This window comes from Vipera ursinii (assembly GCF_947247035.1).
Source record: "Vipera ursinii genome assembly, chromosome: Z".
Taxonomy (NCBI): Eukaryota; Metazoa; Chordata; class Lepidosauria; order Squamata; family Viperidae; genus Vipera; species Vipera ursinii.
Genome location: NC_139517.1, coordinates 118,356,487 through 118,372,209, shown reverse-complemented (window position 1 = coordinate 118,372,209; position 15,723 = coordinate 118,356,487). Strand labels below are relative to the sequence as shown.

The following is a 15,723-nucleotide window of genomic DNA, read 5'->3' as shown; positions in this document are numbered from 1 at the left end:
ATCACACATAATAATTTAAAATTGTATTACTATATCTTATATATCAAAGAACAAGAGCTAACAGTTATCCTAAAGTAAAATGCTTTAACTTTTTCCAGACATAACCAAACTAGATTTGAATAAAAATTCCTTATCTGAAAAGAAATTCCGCAACATGGGAATGTTTTCACTGCATTATTCTTGCTGTTAATTGCTATTTCTAAAATTCTATGTAATTTTTTCTGTATTAACTGTTTGGCATATGACAAATGATATGAAAAGCAATATTTCATTTCTATATATAATAATTTTATTATAAAGACAATTACCACAGTAAAAACTAATAGAAGAATAAAAAGAAAGAATAGATGTAAAACAGAAAAAAAGGAAAATAGAAAAAAATAATATAGTAAAGCAAAAGAAAAAAAATATAAAGAAGTAATTCCCATCTTCATTAGAAGTACGTATATGCAATTTTAGTAACATACCACCTTCTCCTAAAATACAGCAAATAACATCTACTTCCCATATCCCATTTTTTGTCTATAAACAAATCTATAAAACGCTATTATTTTACTAGTGTTGGTAGCAAAACTCCACTAAGGGCTACTAGAGATAACAACTATTTTAGTCTTGATCAAAAAAATCAACTTCATATTCTTTCCTTTTACTTCTTATAATTTTAATCTTTGTTGTTGTTAGTTGCAAAGTCGTGTCCAACCCATTGCAACCCCATGGACAATGTTCCTCCAGGCCTTCCTGTCCTCTACCATCTTCTGGAGTCCATTTAGGCTCATGCCTACTGCTTCAGTGACTCCATCAAGCCACCTCATTCTCTGTCGTCCCTTTCTTCTCTTGCCCTCAACCTTTCCCAGCATTAGGCTCTTCTCCAGTGAGTCCTTTCTTCTCATTAGGTGGCCAAAGTATTTAAGTTTTAGCTTTAGGATCTGGCCTTCTAAAGAGCACTCAGGGTTGATCTTCTGTAGGACTGACCGGTTTGACCGCCTTGCAGTCCACGGGACTTGCAGGAGTCTTCTCCAGCACCATAGTTCAAAGGCTTCAATTCTTTGGCGCTCAGCCTTTCTTATGGTCCAACTTTCACAGCCATACATTGCAACTGGGAAGACCATAGACTTGACTATACGCACTTTTGTTGGCAGGGTGATGTCTCTGCTTTTTACTGTGCTGTCTAGGTTTGCCATGGCTTTCCTCCCCAGGAGCAAGCGTCTTTTAATTTCTTGGCTGCAGTCCCCATCTGCGGTGATCTTGGAGTCTAGGAAAATAAAATCTGTCACTACCACCATTTCTTCCCCATCTATTTGCCAGGAATTGAGAGGCCTGGATGCCATGATCTTGGTTCTCTTAATGTTTGGTTTCAACCCAACTTTTGCACTCTTCTTCTTCACTCGCAACAAGAGGCTCTTTAGTTCCTCTTCACTTTCGGCCATTAGTGGTATCATCTGCATATCTTAGGTTGTTGGTATTTCTCTTGGGAATCTTAATTCCAACTTTTAATTCATCTAGCCCTGCCTCTCATGATGTGCTCTGCATATAAGTTAAACAGGCAGGGTGACAGTATACAGCCTTGCCGGACTCCTTTCCCAATTTTGAACCAATCAGTGGTTCCGTGTCCAGTTCTCACTATTTCTTCTTGACCCGCATATAGGTTTCTCAAGAAAAAAATAAGATGGTGTGCTACTCCCATCTCTTTAAGAACTTGCCAGTTTGTTATGATCCACACAATCAAAGGCTTTAGTACAGTCAATGAGGCAGAAGTAGATGTTTTTCTGGAACTCCCTAGCTTTCTCTATGATCCAGCATATGTTGGCAATTTGATCTCTAGTTCCTCTGCCTCTTCGAAATCCTGCCTGTACTTCTGGTAGTTCTCGATCCACATATTGCTGGAGTCTACCTTGTAGGATTTTAAGCATAACTTAAATGAATGCAATGGTGCGATAGTTTGAACATTCTTTGGCACTGCCTTTCTTTGGAATTGGAATGTAAACTGATCTTTTCCAATCCTGTGGCCACTCTTTAGTTTTCCAAATTTGCTGGCAAATTGAATGTAACACTTTTACTGCATTGTCTTTTAAGATTTTGAATAGCTCAGCTGGAATACTGTCACCTCCACTAGCTTTGTTGTTGCTCAGCTTTCCTAAGGCCCATTTCACTTCATATTCTAGGATGTCTGGCTCGAGGTCAGGGACCACCTCATCATGGTTATCTGGGACATTAAGCTCATTCTTGTATAGTTCCTCTGTGTAATTTTGCCACCTCTTCTTAATCTCTTCTGCCTCTGTTAGGTCCCTGACGTTTTGGTCCTTTATCATGCCCATTTTGGCATGAAATGTTCCCTTCATCTCTCCAATTTTCTTGAAGAGATCTCTAGTCCTCCCTATTCTATTGTTTTCTTCTATTTCTTTGCACTGTTCATTTAAGAAGGCATTCTTATCTCTTCTAGCTATTCTCTGGAATTCTGCATTCAATTGGGTGTATCTTTCTTTTTCTCCCTTGCCTTTCGCTTCCCTCCTCAGCTATTTGCAAAGCTTCCTCAGACAGCCATTTTGCTTTCTTGCATTTCTTTTTCTTTGGGATGGTTTCAATTGCTACTTCTTGTACAATGTTGCAAACCTCTGTCCATAGTTCTTCAGGCACTCTGTCTATCAGATCTAATTCCTTAAATCTATATGTCACCTCTACTGTATATTCGTCAGGAATATGATTTAGTTGATACCTGAGCGGCCTAGCGCTTTCCCCTGCTTTCCCCTGAGCGGCCTAGCGCTTTCCCCTGCTTTCTAAATTTTGCAACGAGAAGCTCATGGTCTGAGCCACAGTCAGCTCCTGGTCTTGTTTTTACTGACTGTATAGAGCTTCTCCATCTTTGGCTGCAGAGCACAGTCAATCTGATTTCTGTGTTGACCGTCTGGTGATGTCCATGTATAGAACCGTCTATTGGGTTGTTGGGAAAGAGTGTTTGCTATGACCATCGTATTCTCTTGACAAAATTCTATCAGCCTGTGCCCTGCTTCATTTTGTACTCCAAGGCCAAACTTGCCTGTTATTCCGGTTATCTTTTGGCTTCCTACTTTAGCATTCCAATCCCCCATGATGATAAGGACATCATTTTTTGGTGTTAGTTCTATAAAGTGCTGTAGGGCTTCATAGAACTGGTCAATTTCATCCTCTTCAGCACCGGTGGTTGGGGCATAGACCTGGACTACTGTGATACTGAATGGTTTGCCTTGGATTCGAACTGAGATCATTCTGTCATTTGGGGGATTGTATCCCAGTATTGCTTTTCCTACTCTTTTATTGACTATGAAGGCTACTCCATTTCTTCTGAGCAATTCTTGCCCTCAGTAGTATACCTGATGGTATAATCTTTAGTTTCTTCAAATAATGTCATAGAAATTTGATTTCATTTTTTCCTTGTCCCTTCTCACAAAGTTCTTCAAAAGTAAAAATAAAATCTTATCTAGATCCTTAGTTCGTTTGTAACTTTCTAAAATCAAAGTTTTAATCACTCTCTTGCTGTTTATTCAAAAAAAATATTTTTCTTAGTTCTTAAACCTGAAGTTAAAACTCATCTGGTGCTATAAAACGTGTCGAACCAAAAATTTCTAATAGCTGAAATGCAGTTAACACACTATTTCTTAAAGTGATTAGAAAAATATACAAATTTACTATTCTTTCAGAGCAGCCAAATATGATTTGAGCAAGATGGTTGTTCTCTCATCTCCCAGAGCTCCAAATAGACCAAAACTGCTAATTTGCAGTGTCCTCATGAGGAGCAGCTGACTGGAGCATCTGTGGGCAACCTCAAGTCCTCTCCTTGTCCAGAGAGGAATTATTAAAGAGCCAGCCTACTCGCTGGCTTTTTATTTGCCACAGTCATTGGCTCTGTTTTCTGCTAAGCAGTCTTCAGTCTACCATTTCTTTCCCAAAGGTTGAAAAGGAACATGATGAAGCCTTTTCTCTCTTGCTAGGAGAATTTTGGATTTTTGTGCCTAAACAAAACTTCATTTTTATTCTATGTTCTTCTAGAAATAGAGCATGTCTAAATGAATGTGGACAACCACACATATAAACATGTATTTTAATGACAGTCTTTTCAAATGCAGGAAAAAGAATATATAAATATACCTGGTCAAGATTTTCAACACTAGGCTTCAATGTGAGCCATTCAAGTTTCAAGTGCAATTTTCCTTTGGAGACTTCGTCCAAAGTAAACCACTGTAAGGAAAGTCCATAAACTGTAGTAAGAACCAAAGTCATTTGCTGAAAAATTTATCAACATTACATACAAATTCCTGGGTTAAGTCAACTAAGGACATTTCATATGAAAAAGCATTGTAGCTGACAGAATAAAAGCATTTTATCAAATAGGCAAATAGGCATTTCACCCAGAAAACTATAGTAAATTTGTTTCACAATAAAATATATGCAATGACTTTTTAGAATTAAGCATTTGATTATTTGGCTTAGGACAACTCAAAACACATTTAACAGGAACTTTTATAGCCATCTGCAGCATCCTGCAATCATATGACCACATTTTATGACTGTTTTTCCAAAAACTTGCACTTATTTCTGGTTTTTGGTAAAATCATGTCCATAACAAAACACTGTTTGCTTAACAACCACAGCATTTGTTCAATAAGTATGGATTCATTTAACAACTTCAAAAAAGATAATAAAATCAAGGTGGTCACATGACTGACCCCTATTATGATTGTCTTATGATCATGATGGGCAGGCTCCTTATGGGTGTAAGTCGAGGACTGCTTATATTTTGCTTCTATGGCTGGTGTCTTCAATTCTACTTGTTAACACAAAATGCTATAATCAAACTAAGAAAATCTATTCAAGGAAATCTGAAGCCTTTGCTGAAATTGCAAAACAGATCCAATATATGATTGAGCACTGCAGATTTATTGTATGTACCCTTCCTTGTCACTGTCCTCCCCAGGCTGAATAGAGATTTACCTCATCTATGTGACGTTCCTTTTCAACTTCAATTAGGTCTATTGTCAGGCTAAAAAAACACAATGCAATGCATTAGAAGACCATTATCTGAACTACAGAACCTGAAGCTGGAATTTTGTACCAGCAAAATAGTGAATATGCTAGAAAAAAACTGAAAAGGCAATTCTGAACAAAAAAAAGGATATGTGATTGAGGTATGAAATAAAGGTTATCTTGTTTTAAGAACTGTGAATAAGATGGTAGGATCTGCTGCAGAAAAGTTTAGGTCTTTGAAGCAGAAGAACAAGATGTCGGGAGGGAGGGAGAAGAGAAGCAAGGATAAACCATTTTATGGTTGTCCATTCCTTATGCAGTAAAGGCCAAAAGTACTTATATTCAAGATAAAAAAGAAACTGTGTGCAGTAATTATAGCTGTGAATTGCTACTTCTACTACAATCAATACTGCTTTGCTTTCTTTTCATATGGTAACTTTTAAAAAATTTTATACCAAAAGTATTAGCAACTATTCGAAGGCACAGAATTTTGCATACACCCAGGTAATAATAGAATATATTGGAAATATATTTGCTGCTAGCTTCTTTCTGACTCTTAGAGCTTACCTTTACTCCTCTTTCATTTATGGACTGATCTGGATAGTGGGATTGCAGGACAGAATTTCGAATTTAAAAAAAGACATGCACTCTTATCTATTAAGATGGGTTGCCATTTACCTTCCTAGAAAGTCATCCTTGTCTGGATCTTCATCAAAAAGTTCAATCTCTAAGTCTTGCCCTGGATGTTCATAGACTAAGGCCTGGAAATATAACAAACAAGATTGCCAATTCAGATTAAGTGTTTGACTTAAGATTACAGTGCTTTTAAATTAGACAAAAACATTAACAGATTACTATCAAATATATGTTTTCTCTCTGATCTGATTAAAAATTTAGGAAGCCTCTTTCCTCTGTGAGCCTAGGACAGCGCACATGTGTTTTTAATCATCTTTATCTTACAAAATGTGTAAAGGTAGATTGAGTTAGTTATTCTAATTTAGCCCAAAATCATCCAATGAAGTCCATGACTAAGCAGGACCTTTAATCTGAGTTTCTCTTGTCTCAGTCTAATATTGCTTACTATAATATTCACTCCAGACCATTCATTTACTAGCATTTCCACAGTTTTTATGGTACAGACCTAATATAAAACTGCAACTTGCTAGTAAATCAGATAAATAAATCAAAATATATAGAAACCACAAGGATCATTTTTATACTAAACATGACGGTGTTTTATCTGAACTGTTCTGAACTACAACATCAATGTTAAATGCAACAGTTAAATAAATCATTGAAGATCAACGTATTTATAATAGAATTATATGATATCAGTCTTGGAGGTGCTAAAAGACTTAAACACATTTTTCAAAACTAATACTGGGCAGTAGTTTCATACCTCATAAACTTCATTCCACTTTGGATTAAGATTTTCTTTGATAACTTTGCTTTGGAAAATTTGATTTCCCACTTGAATGATTCCATAAGGGTCAGACTTTCCCTTAACGAGTCCCTTTAAATAAGTATCTTTTCCCTCAAGATCCTGGGCTTCAAGAAAATGGATTCTTAATACACCCTGAGAAAGGCAAGAACAGTTGTCCATCATACAACATTCAGCAGTAAAGTATCATCAGTATAACTGAATGGAATATGTCCTAATACGTTCCAATCTATCTCTGAAGATAGATTGGAAACTAAACTGATTCTTTAAATTCTTTATTATGGAGACTAGACACAACAGAACTAAATTGATTTTTAATAATTATATTGGAGACTAGACATAGTAGATATGAATTGTTAAAATAATGCAGGTAGTGAGTAATTAAAATAAATAAAGGCACAGTTCCTCCTAATTATATCTTTGCACTTTTAATACAGATGCACAATAAGCAACAGTAGCAGGCTCTCTCTCTCTCTCTCTCTCTCTCTCTCTCTCTCTCTCTCTCTCTGTGTGTGTGTGTGTGTGTGTGTGTGTGTGTGTGTGTGTGAGAGAGAGAGAGAGAGAGAGAGAGAGAGAGAGAGAGAGAGAAAGAGAAAAGCATCAGGATACAGCAGTGGAACTGAAGCTCTCCCCCACTCTTTGTACACATGTCTGACATCAACAAATGCACTAAAGGAGTGTGGTTACAACCACAACATTGCAATCTCCATTTTTACTTTTTTGTTGCCCTGTGCCCGCCTTTGCCTTATGGACATTGCTGAGACTAGGATAAAGGAGAAAAAAAAGTCACAGAGATAAGTTGCCATTAATTTTGTATTATTTACATGTATGCCATAATTTTAATAATAGGAAATGAGTTCGGCAAAAAAAACCCAACCCAATAATTTCTTGATGCATGAAAAGTCACCTACAGAGACCAATAAAACCAAACACTTTGCATGCTACAGGCATTCAGAAATGAGTCACTTCTCCAGAGTTCTTTCATGTGGCCATGGAAATCTCTGGATGGAGGGGAACCACTGGGATTAGCATTTCTTAAACAGACTGGACAAATCCACCCAATTGGTTACAACTCACAGTGTCCAGACAAATCCCAATGGTGCAGAAAGAAAAGAGACTTTCTGCTGTTTTGAACTTCAATGGTCCAACAATAGCTTAAAAGCCACATTCAAAGAATTGTCATCTAGCTACTAGAAATGTTTTGGTTTTTTTAGTATCTAAATTTTAAACTTTTTATAACCATTATTGTCAGAGATTGTTCTGCAAAACACTTTGATGAACAAACATTTTATTATGTCACAATATTATGTTAAAAACCTTACCTTTGGTATGGGGAACCGCAACTGAGCAATCTGCACTTCACTGACAAAAGGAACTGTGATTCGATTTGGAAGCACTAGATAATTAGATATTATATCTAGTATTATAGTGTCAGATAATCCACTGAATAAAAAAAAATCAATGAAGTTATTTTAAGGTTAGCATTAATTACTCATGCTGCCATTATCAAAGTAATTACATGCAAGCTGCATTTCTAATGCATAGCAGGGCAGGAAAAATAAATATCCAAGTTGAAATTGTCTATTTCAGTTTAGTCTTCTGCTTCATCTGATTTCGGGGGTGGGGGGTGGGGGGGTTGTATGGGAGGTCAAACCATCAATATATTCATTCTTCAATACATTTTTATTTTCCACTTCACAAACCAGCTATATAATTTACAAAATTTACAACTAGCCTACCTATGAAAACACTTTGTCTTCCATGACTATCATCATATTTTACAGAATTCTGTGATTTAGTTTATATGGTATTCAGGGTTGCATAAAAGAGGCTATGGGTTGTCTCGTATCATTTAGGAAGGAAAATAACAGCAACAATCAGCCTATTAAATTGAATCATATGGATGGGAAACACTCCGACCCATCTCCCTTTCTTGCAGAATATTTTTGGGAGAGAAATAAATTTTTGCACAGCCCTATTTCCTTTAAGTAATGGTGCTGGTGCTGTTTGATCCAAAAATGGAAGTAATCCCAAAGCATGTATGAATCTCATCAATACCTTTGATCGCCACAAGATGGAAACAACAGTTTAGAATAAAACAAATGGCCTTATTATGTCTGTATAAAAACCTTATTCTTCCTTCCTGCATTATCTTTCATCATAATATGACTATGATGGTCTACTGATTAGCTCAAAAGGTCTCTTATTCTGCATTTCTGTTTTCTACAGTGCAAATCGATGAAGCACTGTTAGTTTAATATTCATATTATTTTGTTTTTAAAGGCCAAGCTGAGGCAAAACAGCAAATAAAATAGGCTGTCAATTTGTCTGCTTTATTGTCTGCCTGTCCGTAGATCACATCAATCTTCCCCCTTAGGACTTTCCTCTTGTTTATAACAAATATTATGAAGTTAAACTAATTATGGCAAATATTACAAAGTTAAATTAATTCAAAAATTAATTTCGAATGCCATAACCCTAGCCCAAACAAAATTTATTTATTTATTAAATTTCTATATTGCCCATCTTCCCTACAAGGTGACTCTGGACAGTTTACAAATTCTAAAGACAAGTGAAAAAAACAATTAAAAGATTAAAGCAGACATTACAAATATTATTAAAAGGTGTGCTTAAAAATAAATATTACAGAGCTAATATACATATTTTTCCCCATCACCTTTTTTGGAGAGAGGCATAGGGGAGAGAAATAAGAATGTAATGAAGTTACTCCAGATGACGAATTAGGAAATAATGAAGTCAGTCCATTAATTCTAATTAGGATATCTTTTTATAGAATTGGTATGAAACATGAACAGTGAGTCATCTCCTTCCCTGCCCATAAATACTATCCACAATCTTCTGTTGTCCTGTATCAAGCCAGGAAGGAAAACAATAAAATAGGCTGGGAAAGGCACAAGCCTTCCAATATCTGTACATCCTAATACACTGGCTGCGAAGAAGTGGAATGCAGAGAACAGGGCTATGTGTAGATGTACATCAGGTATAATAAAAAAAAGAGATTATTAACAACAGGGATGGGAACAGATGAAAGAAAACAGCTAATACTGGACTCTCATTAACATGAATCCAGCTCTGTTCCTGGAGCTCCCCTGGATTTTCAAGATACATGTATACACCAAAATCCCAAGTTAAGGGGAAAAAAAATACTCTGATCCGACTGGTATGAGTACAGATACTAAAAGAGCAGCACGTATCATGGGGTTGAAGTGGTTTATATGAAATACAGCTTAGTTTGTTTAATTGTAAAACATGGCAGGCTACAGTCTACCCTTGGTTACTTTCAAACAGCTCCTAAATTAAGGTATACCGACAAATTTTAAACAATATCTGGTACTCGCATCACAGCAGCTGTCAACAATAAAGACTAATTAAATTCACTGTGGTTGTAGACACCCACCTGCCTGCTCTGCCATAATCTCACCCCAAAAAAGTGTCCACTTTGATATTTTCCTCTGAAGTAAAAAATTTCTGGAAAGATGAGGGAGGATAGCTCCTCGAAGCCAGCTTAATTATGGGTGAATAAAACTTAATAAATAAATAAATAATTTTATATCTCTCCCCCCCAATAGCAAGAAAATCTTTACATTAGGGAATCAAGCTACCAACCTTATAGCAGCAAGAGCTGCTAATGACATGACCTTCATAAAGCACGAGAGGGCTAAGTGTCAAATATACAACACTAGTGTCCCATGACCATAGCTTCTCCATTGTACAGATGGAAAGATGCAAGTTCCAACCACCAACCCTTCCCCCACAAGCAAATGTATTTTCTAAACAGAAGACACATGCCACTTCTAGCTGCCGCAACTCATCCAATTAAACTAGCTACCAGAAGCAGTGAAATTCTGTACTTAGTCAAACATTGCTAAATCATCAAAAGATACTTTGGACACTACATCTCACTGATAATTCAAAAGAGGCCGGGGCCAAGCAAGCAGCAGACACTTTTTAGTGTATGTATGTGTGTGTGTGGAGGGGGGGAATGAAGAGAGCTAGTATGTAATTATGAAGACAATTGTGCAGTTGTTTGTATCTCTATTAAGGGGGCATCAAATAATGTCAGCCACCATTTTTGGATTTCATCAGCTATGGCTGGCTGATTGCAGCTTTGCTGATTGATGGTTTCATTTCTCACTCAGTCTATCAATGTGATGCCAAGGATTCTACAGAGAGAGTACATTTGGATGGTTTCCACGTTCTAGATTTCTGGCTATGTAAGGGTCCATGATTCATCTCCATATAGTAGCAATAGTGGTATCAGTGGACAAAACAGTCACGTTTTAGTTGATACAGTAATGTGAGGCATCTGATGATTAAACAAAAGCTGCTGGGGCAATCTACTTTTGGTGCTTCACTTCAGCTGTTAAGGCACTTTCCCCCCAACCTCTGTATTATGAGGCCAAAACCTTTGAATTCTTATGCTTTCCTAATTTGCACTCCATTTAAGACTATGACTGCTGGTGAGAATTAGATCAGATGGTTCCCGTGGCACACACTTGTGACGCCTCAACCTGTGCAGTTCACATCAAACGTTGACTGTCAGAAGGTTTCCCAGTCTGCGTAAGAGTATGTCAAGGATGTGTCCTATCTCACTACCATTCTGTATAGGTAGGAGTAGGCAACCTTGGCTCTTTTATGACTCGTGGACTTCAACTCCCAGAATTCCTGAGCCAGCATGGCTCAGCTTGGTAACCTCTTCCTTTTCCCTCAGCATGGCTGGCTCAGGAATTCTGGGAGTTGAAGTCCATGAGTCATAAAAGAGCCAAGGTTGCCTACCCCTGGTATAGGTGGTCCTCAACTTACAACCACAATTGGGACCTGAATTTCCACTGTTAAGCAAGACTGTTTGTTAAAACAAGTCACACCAATTTTATGTCCTCTTTGGACATGGTTGAATGAATCACTGCAGCTGTTAAGTGAAGCACATGGTCCTTAAGCAATTCTAGCTTCCTAATTGACTTTGCTTGTTGGAAAGCCTGGCAGAGAAGGTTGCAAATGATGATGACATGACCCTTGGATGCTGTAACCATCATAAATATATACCGGTAGCCAAGTGCCTGAATTTTGTTCATGTGACTCTTGGGATACTATGACAGTCAAAAAAGTGAGGAGTGGTCATGTCATTTTTTCAATGCCACTGTAACTTAAAACAGTCACTAAACGGGCAATTTTAAGTTGAGGACTGCCTGTATTATATGTCATCATGAGAAACATTTTCACAAATAAGTATGGAATTTGTCACTGACCTTATATATATGCAGATGACTACAAAAACAATAAAAAATACAATCCTATAAATATACCATCAGAATTAGCAATGAAATTGTTGCTATACTTTTATTTAGGAAGCTTAACCTGTTTGTTTGGTTTTTTTTTAAAATCACTAGTGTACTATCAATGATCAGATAAAAGCAGAAGATGAAACTGAAATATTTAAACCTAATTAAATAAATGCAACATACGGCAATCACTAAATGCAGCTGATTGTGTTAAGGTATGTGGAAATGTACATATCAATTGTATAGAATGGCTTCATCACTTAACCTCAAATATTTTCCAGTTCAGGTTTGAAAATCATTTGACAGCAATGAAAGCTGGAATGACTTACTGTTTTTCTTTGAAAGCAAGACCCAACTAGCACTTGACAGCTAGAATGAAAATAGCTTTTCATGCATAAAAAATGTTTTTAAAGATGACAGCAGATGTTCATTCACCCAGAAAACTGAACAGTATAGAAACCTAATGTTGTTACTGATAATTATATAAACCTTTCCCCAATAAATATTTTTCAACTAAAAATATTTCAGCTAAAACTAAAACTAAAAATATTTTCAACTAAAACTAAAACCCAACCTATCCATTAGACTTTAGCTTGTAAATTGTCTAAGTCAATTAAGAATTCCATTCACAATCCTGTACAAGTAGTCCTCAACTTACAACAATTTATTTAGTAATTGTTCGAAGTTACAACAGCACTGGATAAAGTGACTTATGGCCATTTTTCACACTTATGACCATTGCAGCATCGCCACAGTCATGTGATCAAAATTCAGACACTTGACAACTGACTCATATTTATAACATTTGCAGTATCCTGCAAATTTATTTATTTATTATTTATTTATCAGTTTTTATAAACCGCCCTTCTCCCGAGGGACTCGGGGCGGTGTACAGAGGAAGGAAGGTATACAGACCGAACAATAAAATAATAAGAAACACTAATGAACACAAACTGGGACCCCAATTAACGCTATCATGCCAGGCCAGCCTGCTGGAACAGGAAAGTTTTTAAGTCGCGACGGAAGGTACGGAGGTCAGGGGCCATCCGGATTTCGGTAGGTAAGGTGTTCCAGAGGGCTGGCGCACCCACTGAGAATGCCCTCCCCCTGGGGGCCACCAGCCGACATTCCTTGAGCGGTGGCACCCTGAGGAGGCCCTCTCTGTGGGAGCGCACAGGACGGTGGGGTGCTGACATCGGCAGAAGGTGCTCCCGTAGGTAGTCCGGACCCATGCCATGTAGGGCTTTGAATGTCATTGTTAGCACCTTGAACTTCACACGGAAGGCAACCGGAAGCCAGTGCAGCGCACGGAGGAGAGGTGTGATATGGGAGTATCGGGAGGCTCCCAAGAGTGTCCGTGCCGCCGCACTTTGCACCAGTTGAAGCTTCCGAGTGGATCTCAAGGGCAGCCCCATGTAGAGAGCGTTACAATAGTCTAGGCGAGATGTCACAAGGGCATGGGTGACTGTACGTAAGGAATCCAGGTCCAGATAAGGCCGTAGTTGGCGAACTAGTCGAACCCGGGAGAAGGCCCCCTTGGTCACAGCTCCAATGTGGTCTTCCAGGGAGAGCTGCGAGTCCAGGAGGACACCCAGGTTGCGGGCCCTATCAGCAGGGGGAAGTAACTTGTCCCCAATGTTAAGCAGTGGGACGTTCTGAATCTCCTGGCTTGCCGGTACGTACAGCCATTCAGTCTTGTCCGGGTTCAGTTGAAGCCTGTTTCTCCCCATCCATTCCCGGACCGCTTTCAGGCAGCGGGACATCACGTCTAGGGCATCACTGATATTGTTAGGAGTTGAGATAAAAAGCTGGGTGTCATCAGCATACTGATGGTACCCTACTCCAAAACTGCGAATGATCTCACCCAGCGGTTTCATGTAGATGTTGAACAGGAGAGGCGAGAGGACCGACCCCTGAGGGACTCCGCAAGCGAGAGGCCTCGGGGTCGACCTCTGTCCCCCTGTCAGCACCGACTGCGAGCGACCCTGGAGAAAGGAGGAGAACCAACGCAGAACCGTGCCTCCCACTCCCAGTCCCCTGAGGCGTCGCAGCAAGATACCATGGTCGATGGTATCGAAAGCCGCCGAGAGGTCTAATAAGACTAGGACAGAGGAATGGCCCCTGTCCCGGGCTCTCCAGAGATCATTCATCAGAGCGACCAATGCCGTCTCCGTGCTGTAGCCCGGCCTGAAACCCGATTGGTACGGGTCTAGATAAACCGCTTCATCCAGGATCTGAGGAAGTTGGTGCGCCACCACGCTCTCAACAACCTTCGCAAGGAAGCGAAGATTGGAGACTGGACGAAAGTTATTCAAAGAGGATGGGTCCAAGGTGGGCTTCTTGAGGAGAGGTCTCACCACCGCCTCCTTCAAGGCGGTGGGGAAGTGACCCTCACTCAGAGAAGCAGAGATGACCGCTAGGAACCAGCCTCGTGTCGCCTCTCGAGCTGCATAGGCCAGCCAGGAAGGGCACGGGTCCAGTAAGCATGTGGAGGAGCTCAACCTTCTCATAATCCTGTCCACTTCCTTAGGAGTTACAGGATCAAATTCTTCCCAGATGACGTCGACAAGACTGTCCATGTCTTGTTCTTCCATCTCAGCCCAGTTGGAGTCCAGACCAGTTCGAATCCGAGCGATTTTATCCAGCAGATATTGACCAAATTCCTCGGCTCGACCCTGCAAGGGTTCCTCCCTCACCTCTTGGTTTAATAGGGAGCGAGTCACCCTGAACAAGGCAGCCGGGCGATTATCTGCGGACGCGATGAGGGTGGAAAAGTAGTTGGATTTTGCCACCCTTATCACAGCGAGATAAGACCTGGTGAGGATTCTTAGTCGCAATCGGTCGGATTCGGATCGACTGGACCTCCAACGGCTCTCTAGGCCCCGTCTCCGACGCTTCATCTCCCGGAGCTCCTCGGTGAACCATGGGGCTCGCTGGGATCTGCGCCGGGTCAGAGGCCGCAAGGGTACAACTCGGTCCAGAGCCTCCGTGGCTGCCTTTTCCCAGGCTTCCACTAAGGCTTCCGCCGAGCTGTGAGCAGGGGGTGCATGCGAGTCCCTAAGCGCTGCCTGGAACTTATCAGGGTCCATTAGGCGCCTAGGGCGGTACCATCTGACTGGCACCGTGCACCCACGGTGGGGGGTGGCAAGGGGGAAGTCTAGCCGCAGGAGGTGGTGATCGGTCCATGACAGGGGCGTAATAGTTGTGGCACCCCCACCGACATCATCACGCCACCGTCCAGACAAGAACACCAAGTCTGGGTTGTGGCCTCTCTCATGAGTCGGCCCAGAAATTATTTGCAACAGGTCCATGGCCGTCATGGAAGCCATGAACTCCCGAGCCAGTTCGGACGATCCTCCCAGGGACGGTAGATTAAAGTCGCCCAAGACCATGAGTCTTGGGAATTCAACCACCAACCCTGAGAGGACATCGAGTAGCTCGGGTAGGGCCGCCGCTGCACGATTAGGTGGTAGGTACGCCAGCAGCAGACCCAACTGCGCCCCTGGGCCGAATCTCAGTAGGAGAGACTCACACCCGACCATCTGAGGGACGGTGGTCTCTCGCGGGCTAAGGGATTCCCTGATGATAACTGCCACTCCCCCGCCCCTCCCATGAGCCCGGGGCTGGTGCAGTACCTGGAAACCTGGCGGGCAGAGGTCAACCAGAGGAACACCCCCCTCTGGGCCCAGCCAGGTTTCCGTGATGCATGCCAGGTCCGCATGCTCACTCTCCACTAGGTCACGAATGAGGTGAGCTTTGTTAGCTGCGGACCTTGCATTCAGGTAGACCAGCCTTAGCATGGGAGGGTGCGCACCTTTGCTCCCGGGTCCTCCGGGGGAGAACAGAGGGTCGGAGCGTCTCACCGCCTGTACAGAGCGGAGATGACACTCCCGGTGACGATACGGCCCTCTGTCTGTGCACCTTCTGCCATTCCCCACCATCCTAGGGATGGGACGTTTGTCAGTACGCCACTGGGTGTTATCG

The 15,723-nt window shown here is 40.7% G+C and overlaps 1 protein-coding gene across 2 annotated transcripts in view; it reads right to left on the bottom strand.

Annotated features, from left to right (window-relative positions):
• The window catches only part of ESYT2 (extended synaptotagmin 2), a 74,794-nt gene that overhangs the window by 24,047 nt on the left and 35,024 nt on the right, over positions 1-15,723 (bottom strand). For both annotated transcript variants that reach the window (XM_083376710.1, XM_083376711.1), the window contains exons 8-12: positions 7,762-7,882; positions 6,398-6,574; positions 5,677-5,759; positions 4,966-5,014; positions 4,123-4,212 (exon numbers count right to left, since the gene is read on the bottom strand). In XM_083376710.1, coding sequence (XP_083232836.1) covers positions 4,123-4,212; positions 4,966-5,014; positions 5,677-5,759; positions 6,398-6,574; positions 7,762-7,882 — 520 coding nt within the window. The remainder of the gene's footprint in view (positions 1-4,122; positions 4,213-4,965; positions 5,015-5,676; positions 5,760-6,397; positions 6,575-7,761; positions 7,883-15,723) is intronic.